The 21,552-nt window shown below is 49.8% G+C and overlaps 1 protein-coding gene across 4 annotated transcripts in view; it reads right to left on the reverse strand.

Moving 5' to 3' along the window:
* Window positions 1–1,037: 1,037 nt before the first annotated feature.
* The window catches only part of SLC41A3 (solute carrier family 41 member 3), a 74,328-nt gene continuing 53,813 nt past the window's right edge, over window positions 1,038–21,552 (reverse strand). For all 4 annotated transcript variants that reach the window (XM_031663054.1, XM_031663055.1, XM_031663056.1 and 1 more), the window contains 6 exons: window positions 18,684–18,828; window positions 15,131–15,277; window positions 9,428–9,572; window positions 8,201–8,280; window positions 5,289–5,423; window positions 1,038–1,272 (listed from right to left, as the gene is read on the reverse strand). In XM_031663054.1, the coding sequence (XP_031518914.1) occupies window positions 1,067–1,272; window positions 5,289–5,423; window positions 8,201–8,280; window positions 9,428–9,572; window positions 15,131–15,277; window positions 18,684–18,828 (858 nt within the window). In that variant the 3' untranslated portion in view covers window positions 1,038–1,066. The remainder of the gene's footprint in view (window positions 1,273–5,288; window positions 5,424–8,200; window positions 8,281–9,427; window positions 9,573–15,130; window positions 15,278–18,683; window positions 18,829–21,552) is intronic.

Below are 21,552 nucleotides of genomic sequence, written 5' to 3' on the forward strand. Positions count from 1 at the left end.
GAGTGTGTGGTGTGGAGTGTGTGGTGTGGAGTGTGTGGTGTGGAGTGTGTGGTGTGGAGTGTGTGGTGTGGAGTGTATGGTGTGGGGTGTGTGGTGTGGGGTGTGTGGTGTGGAGTGTGTGGTGTGGAGTGTGTGGTGTGGAGTGTGTGGTGTGGAGTGTGTGGTATGGAGTGTGTGGGGTGGGGTGTGTGGTGTGGAGTGTGTGGTGTGGAGTGTGTGGTATGAAGTGTGTGGTGTGGAGTGTGTGGTGTGGAGTGTGTGGTGTGGAGTGTGTGGTGTGGAGTGTATGGTGTGGGGTGTGTGGTGTGGAGTGTGTGGTGTGGAATGTGTTAGAAGCAAGGTCTTAGTGGATGGATAATGGGGGTGGATGGAATGGAATGGGAAAGGAAGGAAAGATAAAAGGAATGGTGGAGGGGTGGAGGGTGGTGGTCAGCATGGATCCGACCGCCGATGCGTGATTTGCCAATGATGATCGGCTGGCATGATCAAAATGTTTGATGATTGCCATGCACCGGATCGCAGCGCGATGATCGCGATGACCGACCATGATGATTTCGCGATGATCATGACGCACGATGGCGATGATCACGGACGCGATGCAGATGATCGCCGCGATGCGGATGGCGGGCGGCGAGATGGATTTAATGCTGGCGCATGATTTATGATTTGCGGATTTACGCGGATTTACGCCATGCGATGACGCGATGATTAGCGATCGCTGGCGATGCGATGGCGATGGATCGCGATGACGCGGGATAAAAGGAAGGGTGGATGGATGGAATGGAATGGACAGAGGTGGAATGGAATGGAAGGGTGGACCAGTGGGGTACAGTGTGTGGTGTGGAGTGTATGGGATGTGCTGTGTGGTATGGAGTGTGTGGTGAGTTTGTGGTGTGGTGTGGAATGTGTGCGATGCGCTGTGTGGTGTGGAGTGTGTGGCACGCAGCATGTGGTGTGCCATGTGGAGTGGCCTCTGTATCTGACACAAGCTGGACTCCACCCTGGAAGATGGGATCAGCTCCATTGTCTCACCCCCACCTCCTTCAGCCTCTCACTCAGACAGAGATCAAGGCTGCTGGCTGACTACCCAGCTGTGCACCTCTGCTGCTGCAGTCAGGCTTACCTGGATCAGGCCTGCCAGCAGGTAGAGCACCACAAAGGTCTGGCTGTTTATGACTGACTGACCCTGCACCAGGTAGATGATGTAGAAGAAAATCAGATGGCCTGGGACCACCAGCATGAGCAGGACTCGAGCTGACATGGAATTGATTTCTGAAAGAAACAGAACCAAGAAGGTCATGTGACCTGAAGCGAGGCCACTTTGGCATGTGACAGTCCTCAGTGAGGCATCCACACTCACTCATCCATTTATTCCCAAGTGTTCAGTGGACACCTACTCTGTGGCAAGCATGTTCTGGCAGATGGGGATACAGTCTGTCCCCTTCCCTCGTGGAGCTGATATTTTAGAGAAGAGAAACAAGAATCAAGTAAGCAGAAATAAAAAGCAGCAAGAAAGGCTACTTCAAATTCTGACAAGTACTTTGAAGAAAGTAAGGGTAAAAAGAAGGGCAAAAAGCAGGAAGTGTGTATCAGTGGGGATGAGCTCCTGCAGATATTTCAGCTGGGATTTGAATTTGGCGGGGAGGAGTTTGAGCAGACAAGAGCGAACATGCAAGGGGCTTAAGGAGGAAAAGAGCTTTGGGTGCGGTGCTCCACTCAATGCAGTGCTGGTGATCTGGGGAGGGCAGTCGGCTCAAACGGGGACCTCGGGCAGCCCCTTCTTCACAGCAGCCTCTGTGGCCTGTCAGCACACCTGCAATGTGCCAGTGAGCCCCGGGTTTCCTTTAGATTCCCATGCTCTGAGTGTGAGACTTTACAGTAAGTGTGATTGACCCTGGCCCTACCACAAACACTTTCAAAAATTCTAATATGAATATGATTGATTTCTCAAATGGAAATAGAGTTCTAATGAAAAGTAGGTCTCCATTTGCCTCTGAGTTAATATATGTATTTCACCAAAATAATAAAGAAAAGGAGAAAAAAGGTCACATGTAGCTCAAAGCTAATGCAGAGGAGCAACAACATCTATTCATGATAAGAAATCAGACAAGGAATAAAAGTATTATTTTAAAAAATGTCAAAAAGAAGCAGCAAAAGGATTGGAAGAAGCTACTACTGGAAGTTGGTATGAGAACTCAAGAAAATCTAAAGGAAAACCATGTAAACAATAAGAATTCAATAAAATGTTGAGGTGCACTAACACAGAAAATAACAGCTTTTCTATATTCAAATGACAAGTTAGAAAATGTAACAGGGAGTTTGACTTCTGAACAAATAGGGAAGACATACTTCATCCTGTTTCTCCCATTAAGTACAACTGAAAGCCCTGAACACTGTATATAAAACAAACGTAAGCAGATTCTGAAAGGCTGGCTGGGGACCTTGGGCTGCAATGAACAACATGGTCATGAGTCCCCTAAATTGTCCTTTTTCTCTTTATTTGTCTCACATATCCAAGACTGAGTCCTGGCCTCAGCCATCAAGAAATGCAGATACAAATAGACAAAAAAAAAAAAAACTCCATAGGCTGGGTGCGGTGGCTCACACCGGTAATCCCAACACTTTGGGAGGTCAAGGCAGGCAATCACTTGAGGTCAGGAGTTCAAGACCAGCCTGGCCAACATGGTGAAACATTCTCTCTACTAAAAACACAAAATTAGTTGGGTATGGTGGTGCACGCCTATAATCTCAGCTACTCGGGAGGCTGAGGCAGGAGAATCACTTGAACCAGGGAGGTAGAGGATGCAGTGAGCCAAGATTGCACCATTGCACTCCAGCCTGGGCGACAGAGTGAGACCCTGTCTCAAAAAAACAGACTCCATAGAAGTCTGATCTTTTTTGCCAAAGGCCAGGAAAGGGGAAGCCCAGCAAAACAACTTTCAGATAGTAATTACTCTACTCCAACGGACACCACGGGAAAAACTGCAGCCCCCACCTCGTCAGGAAAGGCCTGGTGGGACCACCATCATCTCCTGTGGCTGGCAGGGTGATATTCAGAACTTTCATCTCTACCCAGTGCTAATGGGGCCCCCACCTTGTCAGTGAAGCCATGTGGGGAGCAACAACAAGGCATCTCTCCCTGCCCCAGCCAGGGCGATCTCAGAGGAGGCCTAGTGAGGAACCTAGATTGCACTGTGCTCAGCAATAACAAGGTGCTCCTCTTCTCCCAGGATAGCAATAGAGGCTGAGTGGGGAACCCAGCCTTCCAGCCCCACCTGGGCAGCAGTCCATCCCTTCTCCCCAGTGGTGCAGTGTCAAAGGAGGCCAGCTAAGTACAGATTCAAATATGATCCAAAGTCTTGTCACATAATACCCAAAATGTGTGGATTCAAGTGAAAATCACTCATCTTGCCAAGAGCCAGAAAAATCTCAACCTGGATGAGAAAAGACAACCAACAGACAGCAGACTGAGATGACACAGATGTCAGCATCACATGAAAGCCGTTCTAATGAAGCCACTACAACAATGCTTCATCATGCAATCACAAACACACCTGAAACAATAAAAAAAAAATAGCAAGTATAAGCAAAGAAATAGAAAGTCTCAGAAAAGAAAAAGAAGATAGAAAGAAGAACCAAATAGAAATGTTAAAACTAAACATGGCTGGGCGCAGTGGCTCACGCCTGTAATCCCAGCACTTTGGGAGGCCGAGACGGGTGGATCACGAGGTCAGGAGATCAAGACTATCCTGGCTAACACGGTGAAACCCCGTCTCTACTAAAAATACAAAAAATTAGCTGGGCGTGGTGGTGGGCACCTGTAGTCCCAGCTGCTCGGGAGGCTGAGGCAGGAGAATGGCGTGAACCCAGGAGGCGGAGCTTGCAGTGAGCCGGTATCTCGCCACCACACTCCAGCCTGGGTGACAGAGCGAGACTCCGTCTCAAAAAAAAAAAAAAAAAACTAAACACATACAATACCCCCAAAAGTCCCAAACAACTCAGTGAATAGGCTCAATAGCAGAATGGAGAGGGCAGGAGAAAAAAGATCAGTCAACTTGGAGAAAAAAGTGATAGAAATGAGCCAATCTAAACAAGGAGAGTAATAGACTTTGCAAAAACCAAACAGAGTCTCAGGGATTTGTGGGGCTGTAACAGAGGATCTAACATTCATGTCACCAGAATATCAAAAAGAAGGAGAGTGCAGCTGAAAAGTGATGGCTTAAATTTTCCGATTTGACAAACGATATAAATCCATGTGTTCAAGGAGCCTAGCAAACCCCAAATAGGATAAACCCCAAGAAGTCCATACCAATACATATCATAATCCAACTCCTAGAAACTAAGGACAAGGTCTTGAAATATGCAAGAGAGAAATGGCACCATACCTATACAGCAAAACACACTGAAATGGCAGATTTCTCATCATAAGTCATGGAATCAGAAGGAAGTGACATATTTTTCAAGTGTTTGAAAACAACTATCAACACCAAATTTTATAACCAGTGAAAATATCCTTCAGAAACGTGCCAGCAGCCAACCCAAAAGACAGCTAAAGATAGTTCTTAAAACAGAAAAGAAATCCAAAACAATGTAACAGGAAAACAGATTTAGTTTTTCAAAGCCAACAAAAAGATACAACATCTCCAAAAGCTTCCAGTGGTTCTGAGTAGAATCCAGGCTCCGTCCTCAAGGCCCTGTCTGATCACCACCTTCTGGCCTCTCTGGCCTCAGCATCCTTCATCCCCTCCTGTCCATTCAGCTCAGGCCACATTGGCCTTTCAGTTCTTCAGACTTGCCATATTCTTCCCTGCCTTTGGGCCTTTGCTAGACTGCACCCACTGCCCTGAAAGCCCCTTCTTCTCTGGCCCTCCTCCTCCCAACAACACCCACTTGTCCTCAGGGAGGAGCTTCCCTATCCCAAGTGTATCTCTTCTAATTCTTTTTCACTGCAGTCTGCACTTTTGCTGCTCAGTACCCACCATAGTTTGTAATTACGAGCTCACTTGTGTTTATCTGCCCTTCTATACTGTGTACTCCAAGGGCAAGAAATCAGCTCTCCCTGTTTCACCACTAACCCGACACCTAGTGCCCAGTAGACATTCAATAAATAATTGAATGAAGGAAAGGCAGGGCCAGGGAGTCTCATTTCTGGGGTCCTGAAGGTGATGTGTGCCGAGATCAGCCCTGGCTTCAGGCATCCATCGCTACAAACACCAGATTCCAATGACACAGATGTTTTCTTGTTTAAAGAAATGGCTATGATGGCCTCTGAAAGACATGACACCCACCTGATGTGCAGAAAGTAGAACATGGGTTGGGCCAAAATTTCTTCATCTGGAGAGGCAGGACGCCAGGTGCGCTCCACATGTGCAAGTAGGTTGAGATTCGGCTGGTCTGAATGGCCACCAGATTGCCACCAACACCTACGAGGAGAAAAGGAATCTGTTTTCCCTTTCTTTACACCAGTCTCTAAGTTGTATCCCTTATTTTAAGTTCCCTCCCTCCAGGAAGCCTTCTTTGGTTAATTCAGTATTTCATTATCTTTTCATTTCCTCCCACTTGACCACAGATCTTGTTTGGTAGCACATCAGGGTGGCCTAGAGCTTATGAGCAAGGTATCCAGGGAGTAACTGTGTCATCTTGACTGCTGGCATCTCTTAAGGTGAAGGGAATGTGGCTGTAAAGCAGGTTCTCAATAAATATTTGTTGGCTGGAGTGAGGATGGGGAGGGGATCTAGGGACAAAGTGAGGATGAAGGGAGAGTGGACAGAAAGGTCTGAGCACAGCATGATAAGGCAGTCTGGGTAAGTCAGACTTCAAGACCACAGGCATTGACAGGAACCAGACTATAGGCTGGAATATCTGAGAAAATGAAAGTGATTTTTTTTTTTTTCCACTCAAGGTGGGAAAGAGAGGAGAGGAGAGGAATGAAAACAGTGGATAAGAATGAGAGAGGGCCAGGCGCGGTGGCTCACGCCTATAATCCTAGCCCTTTGGAGGCTGAGGCAGGCATATCATTTGAGGTCTGGAGTTCGAGAACAGCCTGACCAACATGGTGAAACTCTGTCTCTACTAAAAAATACAAAAAAAAAATTAGCTGGGTGTGGTGGTGCACACCTGTAATCCTAGCTACTCAGGAGGCTGAGGCAGGAGAATCGCTTGAACCTGGGAGTCAGAGGTTGCATTGAACCAAGATCGCACCACTGCACTCCAGCCTGGGTGACAGAACGAGACTCCGCCTCAACAAAAAAAAAAAAAAAAAAAAAAAGAATGAGAGGGAAGGTGAGGGGAGGAGAGAGAGGATCACAGGTTGCAAAGCAAGCGTGCAGCAGGAGACGTGCCTGGGACACCTCTCATGGCTGTGTGGCCTGACAGCTTTGAAGAAAAGACGTCTGTTGCATGATTTCAATTTGTGGTGCTACGTGAGCCCCTCTGTGGGAGCTCAGTTGTTCCAGCTTGTTGGTGCAGACTCCCACATTCACAAATGCTTTGGGTGTATGCCCAGAGCAAGTGGCTTTAGGGGTAACAGGATGAGCGAGGTCATGTGTAGATTGACAGGGCATAGAACACATAACCCTAGAGGCAGAGTCATGATGCCCAGAAAACCATGAGCACATGCGGTCTCTGGGAACACCAGGGCTTCCTGCTGAGGCTCCGGGATCCCACAGGGTATGAAAAAGGTTTCAGGCTCAGCCAGGGCCAGATGGCCCAGCTGACAAAGGCCATGCTGAGCACTCCTTCTGTGGGGGCAGATGCGGGGATGGGCTGATGGAAGGTGGGGATTCCCCCATCCTACTTCCTCAGTGCCATGGAGCACTCTCCCTAGCTGGGCCAGGTGTGCACCAGTGGGTGACCTCTGGGGCAGAGGCCAACCATGTAGGCTGCTCTAAAGGATGCAAACAATTGTCTTCAGGTACAGGACTGCTGCGATCTATTCTGCTTGCCCCATACATAATTTTAAAAAGAAAAAAAATCTTAAATTAATTGGTACTGTTTACTTGGCCCTTAATACAGATTCCCAGCTTCTCTTCCCAGGTCAACTCTGGCAAGTCTGGATCTATACTCTCCCAAGGCAACTACTGGCTGAAGCTGGACAGGCACCATGCTGTTCATATGAGAAATGCATTCTGCAGCTTGCCCCCGCTATTCCTCACTGTCTAGCTGCCGGGCCTGCATAATTCATGCAGATTGTTTGAGTGGCCACTGAAGGCATCCCAGTTGGTGACTCATCCCAAAAAATCACTCCAACGTAATAAGCCTTCTGTTGCTGTCCTTACTCACAATGTGAAGGCACTTTGGCACTGTTAGGGTGAGGACATGCTGAGTGGCCCACTGACATGCAAGGAACAAAGACATGGTCCCCTAAGGGAGCAAGGGAGGAGGGACACTGGACACGCAGGGGCTGCCTAAGAGCCTCTGAAGGCTGTTTCTTCAGTCCCCGCAGGCCAGGGCCTGGGGGCTAAACTGGACAAATTATGTTTTGTTCTTCTCCTAACTGATCACTTCCATTTACAGAAACTTATCAGACACCAGACACCAAACTAAGCTTTACTTAAAAGAGGCGTCATCCACACAAACCCCACAGGATGTAGGCCTAGGAGGTGAGTATGTGCAGAGAGCCAGGTGTCAGACAACAGGGAAGGGGGGGATCAAGGCAGCTGGGAAGCACAGTCCTGGATCTGTCTCAGGGACTGCTGCAGTGCCCACAGTGTAGGCCTGGTATTGGTTACAGTCTTAACTTTTAAGAAGAAATCCAGATTTTTAAGTGTAAATATCTGAGTTCTGATGTCAGCAATGAATCCAAAGAAAAAGAAAAGAAAAGAAAAGAAAAGTCACAAGAGCCAGCGCCCTGGTTCTGAAAGCCATGCTCAATCAGCAGGTGCCATCGAGGCCGGAGTTTGACTCAGTGCTGGCAAAGCCTGGAATTTGGTTCTGTCAGAAGAGCTCATGTTTGGGGGCTGCCTATGAGGAGCTGGGTCTGAGCTGCTGCGAGCGGTGTGTGGGGCTTCCTTCCCAGGCTTCTTCCATCTGAGAAGACCTGCTCCGGCATCCCTGTAAGGCAGCAGTCTGTCCACGGCTCAGCTGCCCAACTGCCTGTGCGGGGCTGGTGCTGCCCCTCTGAGGTCTGCTGTTCAGGTCCAACCCAATCCTGGGAGCCAACCCAGCTCAGGGACCACACGGGAATCCTTCAAATACCTACCACATATGACGGGGGTAAATACCGCCATGCCTTTGTACTGCTGTTTAGAAACGGTTTTGCTCAAGATGAGTCCTCCAAAACTGGGGAAATAGCAGACAGCAGTCAAGTTATCAGAGTTTACACTTACAATGGCCCTGCAACCCTCCACACAAATCACCCTCTCAGCCTGGCTTCCCACCCTTGGTGGACACTCTCCTCTCCCCTACACAAAATATCTGCTGCAGCCAAGCTGGTCTCCCCAGCATCCTCTGCACCCTGCTCATGCTTTTCCAACTCCACTTTGAATCTCAACCATTGCAGAAAGCCATCCAAGAACACCCACTTATTGCAAAACAAACAAATGCCTTTTCAAGGGCACACAGCTGGCTGGGCTGTCCCAAGACTCTGGAACCATGGCTGAGATACTCTTTAGCAGAAAACAGAAACTGCAGGAGGATCACCTCACGCCCGCCCCGTGTTCTCAGAAAATGTTGCAGCCAGAAATTGCTCCCACTGGCCACTGTAATTTAGCAAAAGCTTTCCCACCCCTTGGAACTTCTTTGACCCCTGGAGAAGCTAGGTCAATCTGTAAAAGGAGCCCAGGAGCCTCCTGGAAGCCAGGATACCTACTCCATCACCTCTTCTCCCCAAGACACAAAGTTGGAAAAACCCATCAGAATGGACTGGGGTAGCCCCCATCAAGGTCGACTCCCAGGAAATGGGCCTTGAGAGGGAGCTGGAGGGTGGTGGACCTGGGCTCAGCTGAAGGTTCTAAGGCTCTGGAGGGGAGCTAACCCCACAGCTGTCTAGCTCCCACCAGTGGCCAGTGACCAGGAGGACGAATAAGTCAGCAGATGTGGCCTTGACGCTGAGGTGGGGGACCTGCCACCTAAGCAGGAGTCTGGGCCAGCAAAGCTCTGGTGGCCATGGCCTGAAAGCCACTGTCTCCCCTGGGGCTCCAATGCACTCATGGGGTGGCCCTGGCTTTGGCTCTTCCTGGGTCCCTGGTGCTCTGGCAAATGTAAACAGGGCAGCCTCTCTTAGAACCGACAAGACCCAGGGTTCTCAGTGAAAGGGAGAGAAGAAAGTAAAAAGGTATGATTCAATCAGCAATGGGAGTTACTGAAAGAGCCCACAGCTACATTTCACTCCATCCCGGACCCCCAAGGCAGTGAGTGTCACACTGGCACTAGGGGCCTTCATGGCTGAGAGAAGGAAGAGGGGGCCATGGCCCTGGCTCCTGCTCACCTGCTGATGACCATGGCCAGGATGATTGGGAACCAGCCAAACTTCAGGATCTTCATGATGGGTGGGCTCTGCTTGGCAATGAGGACCCACACTGGGGTCAGAGCCGCAAAGCTGAGGCAGACCAGCGGCGTCAGATACCGATTATCTGAAAGGAGAACAGGGACACACGCGGCTCGTATGGCCAAGGCCAGCATGCACAGGCTGGGCCTGGGTTTCACAAGAGGTGGGTGAGGATGCTCCTGTCCTCATCAGTTGAGGGGGAACTGCCTTGCCATACTTTTCAAAGAACTTTCACCATCCCAAGAAGTGACTGGAAAAGCTCCTCTCTGTCCTCCACTCCTGCCACATTCAACTCCACTTCTCTGGCAAACTTGCTATTTTCCCCACATAAAGTACCCTGTTCTGCCTCCTCCCACCCTGATGCTACTGTCATAAATAAATAGAAGTACAATGTATGGAACGCACCATGAGCCAGCACTATGCTCAGTACTTCATGTGCACAATCTCATCTCACCTTCTTAACAGGTAGCAGGAGGAAGTAGACATGCAAAAAAGGGTGGCTGCCTAGACAGCAAGCAGCCCCGTAAGGGCTACGTATGGCCTGGGTCTATGGAACGCCAGGGCTGGCTATGGGATGCCACCTGTGGTCCTGGCTGAGGCCAGTCCCAGGCAACTACACGGGTCACCAGCCAGGTAGCTACTCGCGTCCCCGTCTCATCTTCTCCACTGGCAAGAGGCCAGTGAAGACTGGCCAGGTGCTGGAGCAGTCACTGCTGCGGGGGCCCAGGATGAGCCTGACACACTCGGGCTCCTCATGCATTCATTCCTCCCTTTCTGTGTTGTGCTCCGTGTGAGGGTCCCCTTCCACAAGTGACAGAACAAGACACCAGTGTTCTCTAGAGTGGTCCTCTCACACTCAGCCCCACCCTCCGGAGGGCAGGCTCACCTGCTAAGGGGGCCCAACATTCGGGGTGCCCAGGCATGGGTCTGTGTCCCATGCACTCCCTCTCTGGTCGTGTTATCAGGAATATCCCCTCCTTCCTTCTCTGCACTAAAGGGTCATGGCCCATTCCTCTGCCTCAGGTGCCCCAGACTGGCTACAGACAAGGTACTTTATGGTAGGAGGGCGTGGCTTCTGCAGGAGGTATAAGTCAGGCCCAGCCAGCTCTAACCAGGTCTCCTGCCCTCTGGGAAACAGCAGCCTGCAGAAGCATCACCTTATAGGATGCTTTTGAATCTAGTCTGAGTTTTCAGATAGCTACTCACAAGCACCCCCAGGGCCTGCCTCATGCTCTCCCAGCACACCTCCCCGGTGTGCAATGCCAATTCCCAACTACACCCAGCAGGTGCCACAGTCAGCTGGTTACACCTCAGTGGGTCAAGACTTATCTAATACAGGCCAGTCCCAGTGACTCCTGAATGTAGCAGAGAGAAGGTCACAGTCTCACTGGAGAGAGGGATGCTCCAACAGTGATTTTGTGTCTAAATCATAAGTCTTGTGAAAATGAGCAGACAGTACAGTGTAGGGCAGAGGGAAAAGTTCATGTGATGCCTGAATTCTCACTTATTTTGCAAATCCAACTCAAATAACCCACACACAAACCTTCTTGTTTTAAGTTCAGTTTAGCTTAAAAGTAAAATTAGGTCATCTTATTTCTTACAGATCTCCATCACCACTTAACTAAACTTGGCGAATCTTCCTGGTGATTAAACATGACTGCTGGCAGGCAACACCAGGATGGCAAGGAGACGGTCCCAAAGCTGGGACATTTGAAAGGGTCCCAGTGCCAATACCCTCTAAATCACAGCTGTTTATTTGTCTGCTTCAGTTGCCAACAGGTAAAGATGGGATGCTTTCCCAAATCCCTGGGCCCACATTCCCATGGGGAGTGATAAATTGTAGCTTTGCTGAGGTTCTTCCCTTTGGGCACTTCCTCAACAACTGTCACTGCGTGCCCACTGCCCTCCAATCCTGTGAGGACACATCAGTGTGGCCGACTAGCCTTAGGCCCTACTCAACCTCCTAGTACACCTCTGCCCTAAAGGTAGAAGTTAACAACCCATATAAATGCAGGCTTCAGTTGCTCATCCTTCCTAACATGGTTTGGAGAGCTTGAAGCACTTTCCTGAGCACTCCTTGAACTTGTGGAATGACCTCAGGCTTTCCATCTGTAAAACAATTTTTGACTGTAATACAGCAGGGTCCTTCCTGTGGGAATAATGGCTGATTTGAAGGTCACAGTGTCTTAGTCAGTTTTGTTGCTTATAACAGAACACTCGAAACTGGGTAATCCCTAAAGCAAAGGAATTTGCTCTTACAGTTATACCGGCTGAGAAGTCCAAGGTCGAGAGGCTGCCTCTGGTGAGGGCCTTCTTGCTGGCGCAGACTCTGCAGAGTCCGGAGGTGGCGCAAGGCACCACGTGGGGAGGGAACTGAGCATGCAGCTTCTGTGCTCTTCCTCTTTTTCAAAGCTACCAGTCCCACTCCCATGGCAACTCATTAATCCATTAATCCATTAATCTATGACTGGATTAATTCATTCATGAGGGCAGAGCCCTTATGACCCAATCACCTCTTAAAGGCCCCACTTTTCAATACCGCCACAGTGGGGATCAACACGTGAAACTGAGGGAACTCATTCAAACCACAGCATTCCACTCCTGGTCCCCCAAATTCATGGCATTCTCACATGCAAAATACATTCATTCCATCCCCATAGCCCCAAAGTCTTAAATTATGCCAGCATTAACTCAAAAGCCCAAAGTCCAGAGTCTCACATGTGAGCCTATGAAATCAAAACAAGCTATCTGCTTCTAAGATACAATGGTGGTATGGGTATAAGGCAGACATTCCCATCCAAAAGGAAGAAATGGACAAAAAGACCAATAGGCCAAAACCTGAGAGGGCAGACACTGGGGCTTATGACTCCAGAGCCTTCTCCTCTGACTCCATGCCAGGCATCTTCTACACGCTGGTGTGGGGGTTGAGGCTACCAGGCCTCTGACAGCCCCCTACCTCCAACCATGGCTGTGCTGTGCTCAGTCCACCCAGCTCTCCCAGGCTGAAGTCGCATACTAACAGCTCTGCAGTCCTGGGGTCTCGGTGGGAGTCCTGCTTCCATGGCTCCACCAGATATTGTCCTGGTGGAACTCTCCGGAGCAGCTCTAATCCCACATTTCTGCTTGGCACTGCTCTAGTAGGGGAGCTCTGCAGTGGCTCCAGCCCTGAAACAAGTCTTTGTCTGGGCCCCCAGGCTTTGGACAAAATACTTCCAAAACTTGGTAGTGGCTACTAAGCTTCCAAGGCCCTTGCTCTCTGCAAGTCTGGACAATTAGCAGCACATGGACCTAGGTTTATGATTTGTACCTTCTAGAGCGGCAGCATGAGCTGCACCCGAGCCATGTGAACCATGGCTGGGATGGCTAAGGAGCGCTGCGCTGGGATACAGGGAACAGAGTCCCTAGGTGGCCCTGGGCAGCAAGCTCATGCTCTGGGCCTGTCCCCTGAAACTACTCCGTCTTTCTAGGTTTCTGGGCTTGTGATGGGAGGGGGAGTCAAGAAAAATCTCTGAAATGCTTTTGGGCCATTTCCCCCTTGTCTTGACTATCAGTTCCGGACTCCCTTTCAGCCATGCTAATCTCCTTAGAAACTGGTGGCTCAGTCACATCCTTGGATTCCTCTCCTGGAAACTCATTCTCTACCACATGGCCAGGCTAAAAATTTTCAAATTTTTCTGCCGTTTCCCTTTTCTCTAGGAGTTCACCAGGTAAACCAAAAATAAAATTCTAAGCTCCATCTCAACTATCTGAATGAACTTCCTCCTCAGCGAGGGCACTCTTAAAATGGAACCTGAAAGACTGGTTCAGGCCATGACGGGGAGTGGGGGTCAGACATGCCTCATTATCCCTCTCTGGCATTTACATCAACACAGACTTTAAGTCTGATAAGAAGCATTTTATAATCTCTTCTCTCTGAAGCCTGCTACCTGAAGGCTTCCTCTGCAAATAAGAACTCTGTCTCCACAATCCTTTTTCGTAACACAGACATTCCTTTCTATTGATCTCAGGTCTTTAGATAAACTCAACCAATTGTCAAAATCAAGTGTGTTGTTTGCTTCTTTGTTTAGAGTTTTTATACCCCCTATCTTTTCCTGGGCTTTCTGTGTCTTCCTTTTGTTCTTCCCCTGGGCGGGCCTTTATCTATGGCATGTGCAGTGGCCCTGCCAGCACTTGGGAGAGCTGCACGTGCAGTGTGTTTACTGAAGTGGTGCACATGCTCAGTAGGGGCAGCTCTCACAGGTCCAGCGCTCCAGAGGAAGGTCATATACCAGTTAAATTTCACCATCTTGCCCTTTCACTGCACATGCTTGAAACCCTATCGGGGATTATGGCTTGCTAACTCCAGGTGTCTTCTGTCTGTTCTAAGACTCCTGTAATTCCAGGCACCAGTCCTGGCCGCTTATTATCTTAGAGGGATGGTTTTATGCCTGCCTGTCTGTTACTCAATGAGTACTAGACAGCTCTGGGGTTCCTCCCTTGTCCTGCTCATTATTTCAAGGGGACAGATTTATAATTCCCTTACCATAGCTTGACCACTGCCCAACACTCTTGAGGGCCCTCTCTCCTGCCTTGCTCATGTCTAACCACCTATTTTATGACTAACTTTAGAGTCTACCTGAGCCCAAAACTTAAGAACAGCTTAGTGGGAGCATAGATTCAAGTGCCCTGGATATATACTTCAATTAGTAGCAGTTACAAATGGGATTTTAAGGATAAAGGAAGAGGCTGTTCCTAAGTTGTTCACCAATAATTTACATTAAAATAACATAAGCTATGGATTGGCTATATTATTGTTCATTGTAACACAAATTCCAGGTACATGAAGATAATGGGGGAGGCAGTTAGGAACAAAATGCCTTTAAACAATTGCCCAGGTATGGATGTGGGGGGTATGACTAAAGCAAACACCACACTTGATTTTTCAAGTCGCCCACAACTCTCTTTCAAGTGTACTCTCTGTAATAAACTCTTGCTTTGCTTAAAATAAATTCTCTCTCCTGCTTTAAACCTTGCCTGTGTTTGAAATCTTTCCTTCCAGAAGACAAAGAACTGAAATTGCTGCAAAGTTGCCATTCTGGAGTTTCTCCAGATAGCTGGACTCACCGCTGGTAACAATCTTCTCTGGATATTGTTATTTAAGGTTGACATCAGTAACACCCTACTTCTCAGTATCAAGTTTTTGCTTTAGTCTACTTGCTTATAGGGAATACCAGAAATTGGATAATTCATAAGGAAATTTCTTATGGTTGTGGAGGCTGAAGAACCCAAGGTCGAGGGGCTGCATCTGGTGAGGGCCTTCCTGCTGGTGGGGGCTCTGCAGTCTGGAGGTGGTGCAGGGCACCACATGGTGAGGGAACCGAGCGTGCAGCTCAGGTCTCACCTCTTCTTTTTATAAAGCCACCAGTCCCACTCCCATGACAACTCATTAATCCATTAATCCATTAATCCAATCACCTTTTGAAGGCCCCACCTTTCATTACTGCCAAGTTAGGGGTTAAGTTTCCAACACATGAAATGTGGGGGACACATTCAAGCAACAGCACATGGGCTGGATGCAAAAGTACCCTTCGGCCTCAGTGGTGACCTGTTCCAGGGCCCCTCCTCCATGGAGCCTTTGTGTCTACAGAAGAAGACACTCCTTACCTTTGTGTCTGTAAAAGAAGCTGCTAACCAAAGCCAGAATGGACAGTGTGATGAGGTCTCCCAGGCTGGCTGCAATGGGCGTGGCAATGTTGTCTGGGTTGACCCCAAGCTTTCGAGCACCAATCACTATACAGATCATCAGCACCCCTGCAGAGAGAGAGGAGAAAGAGCAAACTCAAATCCCAGGGAGACAGATGGCTCTGAGCAGGCACAGCAGCACAGGATGGGGGCACTGAGTCGGGAATGGCAGATGGCAGGGAGGCTCTCATTAACTTGCCTTCCTCCACCAAGGCCTTGACATGAAGCCAGGCTGCCTTGACTTTCAGAGCTTCCCACTACACTGGAGGCCTGAGAAGGCTGGGAGAGTTGGACTCCACTTTGTGACCTGTGCACATGATGCTAAGGAGTGACCTGTGGCTCCCGAGCTCCCAAATCACCAGGAACCACAGAGACAGGCAGCCCACAGTCCCATGCTGCATGGAGGCTGCTCCAAAGATACTTGGAGCAACAGGTCCCCCGGGGGTGAGCTCATGGCCTCCTGTGTTTACTGGCATCCTCTGAGAAGCAGACATCAAGATGGAATCAGCTGGGTAAGAGGTTCATTAGGGACTAGGCCTGTGAGGGAAGACGGGGAGGGCGGGAGGGAGCTGGAAGCACTGACACAGGCAGGGCGCAGGGGAGGGAGGCAGGGAAGGTGGGGGTACATCTGAGACTGCACTGTGTTTCTAGGTGCACTCAGCCAGGCTGTCAGAGGCACACTCGGAGGGCCCTGTGTCTCCCAGGAACAGTCCCGTGCTGGGAGCTTGGCGGTGCTGTCCGTGGTGCACTGGGAGGCACATGCAGTGGTGGCGGATTTCGGGGGGCAGTACTGAAGAGGTGAGGCTCACGTTTCCGTGGCCACCATGCCTCCGAAGTCCTCCTTCCTGTTCAGACTGTGCTCTGAAGGGGACTATCACACATGATCTCCTAGTCCCCATCCACAGCCTAGGACTTGACTCAACAGACTCTCACTTGGCTCTCTAAGAAGATACTCTGTGTTGTGGCTATTGGCATTTTAACACTTTACCCAGGATCCTGTAACTCTAAAAACAATTACAATCACCACCTGATGCCATCCTCAAGCTGCCACTACAAGCCGGTTTGTGCCTGGCCTGATCTTGTGAACAAGTCATAGCCCTGTGTCTCCTTCTGAATGCCAGATATAAGTGAATTTGAGTTTGCACGCTGAGTCAGTGAGCTGGGGACAATCTTGCAGGGACCATTTAAAGGAACACCAGTGGTTTGGGGACGCCTATTGAAAACCACTACCCTGAGGCTTGTGTGACAGCCTCTTCAACATCGCCTGGTGAGGTAACCGCAATGCTTCTGAACAGTCACGGACAATACAGATTTTGCTTATGTTGCTAAGCTTCATCCCATCTCCGGGGCCCCAGTTTCCCCTTCTGTAAAATGGGGAGCTGGGAATGGTATTCTCTATAAGCCCCTGCAAAGACAGAGCTGGCCTTCTGGACTGTTAGACTGTGTTGTTTTCAGGGGACTTTATGCTGAGGGTCTCCTGGACTCCTCTTCTCTGGAAAGTCTAGCACATTCATCCTGCCCTATCCGTGGACCAGGCTGGGTCATGGCATCCACCATCTGTCTATGCCTGTGCAGGCTGTGATTAGGAGCCAGCCTCAGCCAACATCCTGAGTAGGGACATGTGGTTTGTAAACTTGCAGCCGGGCTTCGGCACAGTCCTCTTCTGGCCTACACCCTCCACGCTGGCTCCATGCACTGGCACAGGAATGGGGCTGATCAGCTACCTGGTAGGTAGGAATGAGAAACCTCAAATAGTCCACATGGGTAACCTACAGAGAGCTGAGCCCAGAGGGTACTGACTGAGCAAGTAGGTGGGGGAATGGATCATAATAGGTTCAATTATGAAGTTATCAACCTTTCCTTCTTTCATTGCACCAAAGCAAGACATGTGGTCTGCAGGATTCACACAGATACATGACCCAGGAGAGAGCTGGAGGAGAGTCCATTCATTTAGCTAACATCTGCAAGCTGGTTATAAGCCCGGCCCTGGTTTAAGTGATGACAATAACCAAAAGGCTCTGTTCCCATCAGTGGAAATGCCTGTCGGGTGTGGGGAGAGACAGTACACAAGTGTATGAACACATCATTTGAGGTGAGGTGAGTAAAACAGGACATTAACGTAAAGCACGGCTGGAACGAAGGTCACTTTAGTGTTCGTCAGAGGAAGCCTCAGGACAAAAGCGACATGTGGCACTCACTTTAGTGTCCTGTATATTCACAACTTATTGTCTGCCCCTGAGCTAGAATATAAAATCAAAACACATTTTGTTGACAGTATATCCCCAGCACTACATGGTGCCAGGCACACAGCAGACACCCAGCAACAATTAATCACCAATGCACAACGATGCAGTGTGGCCAATGTGCGGTGACTGCTTTCCCCGCACGTGTGTGAGTCCCAAGGAAGGAGGTATGTCTGCCCACATTTCTGTCTCACATGTGCTGCAGATACATGTTAAGCATCAGCTGTGTCTGGCATGAGAAAGGAGCAGCAGACAGCAGGTAGAAACTACTGGGTCCCCACTCTTGAGGAGTTGACTCTTTAGCAGGGAGGTGAGGCAGAAAGATGATACAACAAGACAATCTGAGCTACACAAGCAGAGCCGGGGCACACGGGAAGGGGAGACAGGAGGTGGGTGCATGTGGGAGGGTGGTGCTGTGCACTCAACACTGCTATCCCCCCAACCCACACGTTGAAATCCTCGCCCACAAGGTGATGGTGTTAGGAGGTGGGGCCTTTGGGAGGTGAAGTCATGAGGATGGGGGCCCCATGAATGAGATGAGGGCCCTTATGAAAGAGGCCCCAAAGAGCTCCCACCTCTCTCCACTGTGTGAGGACAGCGAGAAGGGCCAGCTGCAGCCTCAAAGGGAGCAGCCCTGAGGCCAGCCCCGTGGGTGCCCAACCTTGGGCTCCAGCCTGCAGCCCCGTGAGGAGTAAATGTCTGCTGCCACCAAGGTGCCGACTGGGGGCTCCGTCACAGCAGCCACAGTCTCCTCAGACAGGTCAGAAAGGCCTCTCTGAAGACATGAAATGGAAGCTCAAATCTGTGCCTCGCCCTCAGGACACCTGCAGCCTCCAGAGCGCATCACAGGCCTGTGTGTAAGGTCATGCTCAATAAGTGTTTAAAAACCAACAGGCTGACTGCACAGATGAACAAGCCTGCTGTGTGCAGGTGTCAGGCCTTGGCATGGGAGTGTAACCAGCTGAAGAGATCTGAAGAGCAGGGACAGGTCTTTACATAGCAGAGAGCAGAGGCGAGTGGTGGCAGGAGCGGCACACACTCCTGCCTGGCACAAGGCGGGCCACGAAGACCCAGCTGGCTCGTCCCACCCCGCCAGTGAGACCCCTGAGCCCACCATCAGTCCCATTAGCGGTGGGACTCACACCCCAGAAACTGAAAACACAATGAGCCCTGAGATGGGACCTCAGAGGAGCAGGGGGCAGGTGGGAGCTCACAGCTAGGGCATGGCTCACCCAGGGCAAAGGCTGCAAGGAAGGCAGTGAGGACACTGCTGGCACACAGCAACTCCACCTTGGCAACATCCACTTCCTCTCGAGACACCACGCCCAACAGCAGTGCAGCCACAGCAGCCAAGAGCCCCACGACAGTGGCCTGCACCTGTTGGACAGAAATCAGAAGCATCAGTGGGGGGCCCCTGGGGCTACAGCCACACTCCCTGCCCTTCACACCTCACTCACTGCAAGGGGCCAGGTGCCACACGCTACTGCCTCCTTTCCCTTACCCTAAAATCTCACAGGCCCTCACCCCAGGAAAAATTACAACCACACCTCACACCTGCCTTGAACCCAACTCCCCTGAAACCATGCTGGCCACCTCTGCTCCCTTGCTGGGCGCCGCCTTCAACAGCAGAATCTATTTTTCCACCTTCTGCTCAGGATTTGGTCAGGGGCCACCTGGTCTCTTGCTGGCAACTCCACTCTCACTGGTCTGAGCAGAAGTGCTCTGCAACTCCCAGCAGCGCAGACAACACACCTCACTTGCCATGTGGTGCACCCCACAGCACAGAGCAGCCACTTGGGAGGACTTCACACACTTTTGGTCTCTCCCTTGGCATCCTGCTCACACCCTCCCCTTCCAGGCTCTGTTCCCGTCTCCATCCTGCCGAGCACACACCACAGCCTGTGCCAGGAGCTGCCCTGATCTGGACATCAACACTGGCACCTCTAATCCAAAATGCTGACCTGGAAATGTTATTAAAGAAGGACACAGAAACAAAGAGCTCCACCATGTACAGAGAGAAGAGTGATATGGTTTGGCTCTGTATCCCCACCAAGCCACGTGTTGAATTGTAACCTCCAATGTTGGAGATGGGGCCTAGCAGGAGGTAATTGGATCATAGGGGCAGTTTCTCATGGTTTAACATCACCGCCCCTCCTGTCCCCCGCCCCTTGGTGAAGTCATCAGTGATAGTGAGTTCTTATGAGTTCCAGTTGTTTAGAAGTGTGTAGCACCTTGCTCCTCTCTCTTGCTCCTTCTTTGGCCATGCGAAGTGCTGCTCCCCTTTGCATTCTCCCCATCCTTGGAAGTTTCCTGGGGCTTTTCCACAAGCTAAGCAGAAGCCAGCATCAAGCTTCCATGCTGTACAGCCTGTGGAACTGTAAGCCAATTAAATCTCTTTTGTTTATAAATTACCCAGTCTCAGATATTTCTTTATAGCACTGTGAGAACAGACTAACACAGAAAAGTGGTACTGAGGAGTGGGGCACTGTTATAAAGACACCTGAAAATATGGAAGCAACCTTGGAGCTAGGTAATGAGCAGAGGGTGGAAGAGTTTGGAGGGCTCAGAAGAAGATAGGAAGATAAAGGAATGTTTGGAGCTTCCTCGAGACTTGTTAATTGTTGTTTGTGACCAAAATTCTGGTAATGATATGGACAGTGAAGGCCAGGCTGACGAGGTCTCAGATGGAGATGAGGATCTTTTTGGAAACTGAAGCAAAGGTTCCTTTTGTTATACTTTAGCAAAGAACTTGGCTGCATTATACCCCTGCCCTAGGGATCTGCGTTAACTTTGAACTTAAGAATGATGACTTAGGGTATCTGGTGGAAGAAATTTCGAAGCAGCAAAACATTCAAGATGTGAACTGGCTGTTTCTAATAACCTATGCTCATATCCACGAGCAAAGAAATGATATAATGATGTAAAACTGGAATTTATATTAAAAGGGGAAGCAGAGAGTAAAAGTTTGGAAAATTTGCAGCCTGGCCATGTGGTAGAAAAGGCAAACCCACTTTCAGGGAAGAAATTCAAGCAGGTTGCAGCAATTTACCTAAATAAAAAGGAGCCAAGTGCTAATAGCCAAGACAATGGGAAAAGGCCTGGAAGACATCTCAGAGACCTTATTGGCAGCCCCTCCCCTCACAGGCCCAGAGGCCTAGGAGGACATAATGGTTTCATGGGCCAGACTCAGAGCCCCTGCGGCCCTGCGCAGCCTCAGGACACTCTGTCCCACATCCCAGCTGCTCAAATTCCAGTCATGGCTCAAAGGGGCCCAAATACAGTTCAGGCTGCTGTTTCAGAGGATGCAACCCATAAGCATTGGTGGCATCCACATGGTGTTATGCCTGTGGTTGCACGGAGTACAAAGTTGAGGCTTTGGAGCCTCTGCCTAGATTTCAGAGGATGTATGGAAAAGCCTGGATGTCCAGGCAGAAGCCTGCTGCAGGGGCAGAGCCCTCATGGAGAACCTCTACTAGGGCAGTGTGGGGGGAAATGTGGGGTTGGAGCCCCCCACACAGTTCTCACTGGGGCACTGCCTAGTGAAGCTGGGAGAAGAGGGTCACCATCCTCCAGACTCCAGAATGGTAGCTCCACCAGCATCTTGCCACCATCAGCCTGGAAAAGCTGCAGGCACTGAACACTAGCCCATGAGAGTAGCAGACAGGGCTGAACCCTGCAAAGCCCCAGAGGCAGAGCTGCCCAAGGCCTTGGGAGCCCACCCCTTGCACCAATGTGCCCTAGATGTGAGACATGGAGTCAAAGGAGGTTATTTGGGAGCTTTAAAATTTAATGACTGCCCCACTAAGTTTCCAACCTGCATGAGGCCTGTAACCCCTTCCTTTGGCTGATTTCTCCCCTTTGAAATGGGAGTATTTACCCAATACCTATATCCCCCATTGTATCTTGAAAGTAATTAATTTGTCTTTGATATTACAGGCTCATAGTTAGAAGGCACCTGCCTTGTCTCAGATGAGACTTTGGCCTTTTGAGTTAATGCTGGAACGAATTAAGACTTTGGGTGACTATTAGGAAACCATGATTGTATTTTGCAGTGTGAGAAAGGCATGATCTTTAGGGGGCCAGGGGTGAAATTATATAGTT

Source organism: Papio anubis, chromosome 2, assembly GCF_008728515.1.
Source record: "Papio anubis isolate 15944 chromosome 2, Panubis1.0, whole genome shotgun sequence".
NCBI lineage: Eukaryota > Metazoa > Chordata > Mammalia > Primates > Cercopithecidae > Papio > Papio anubis.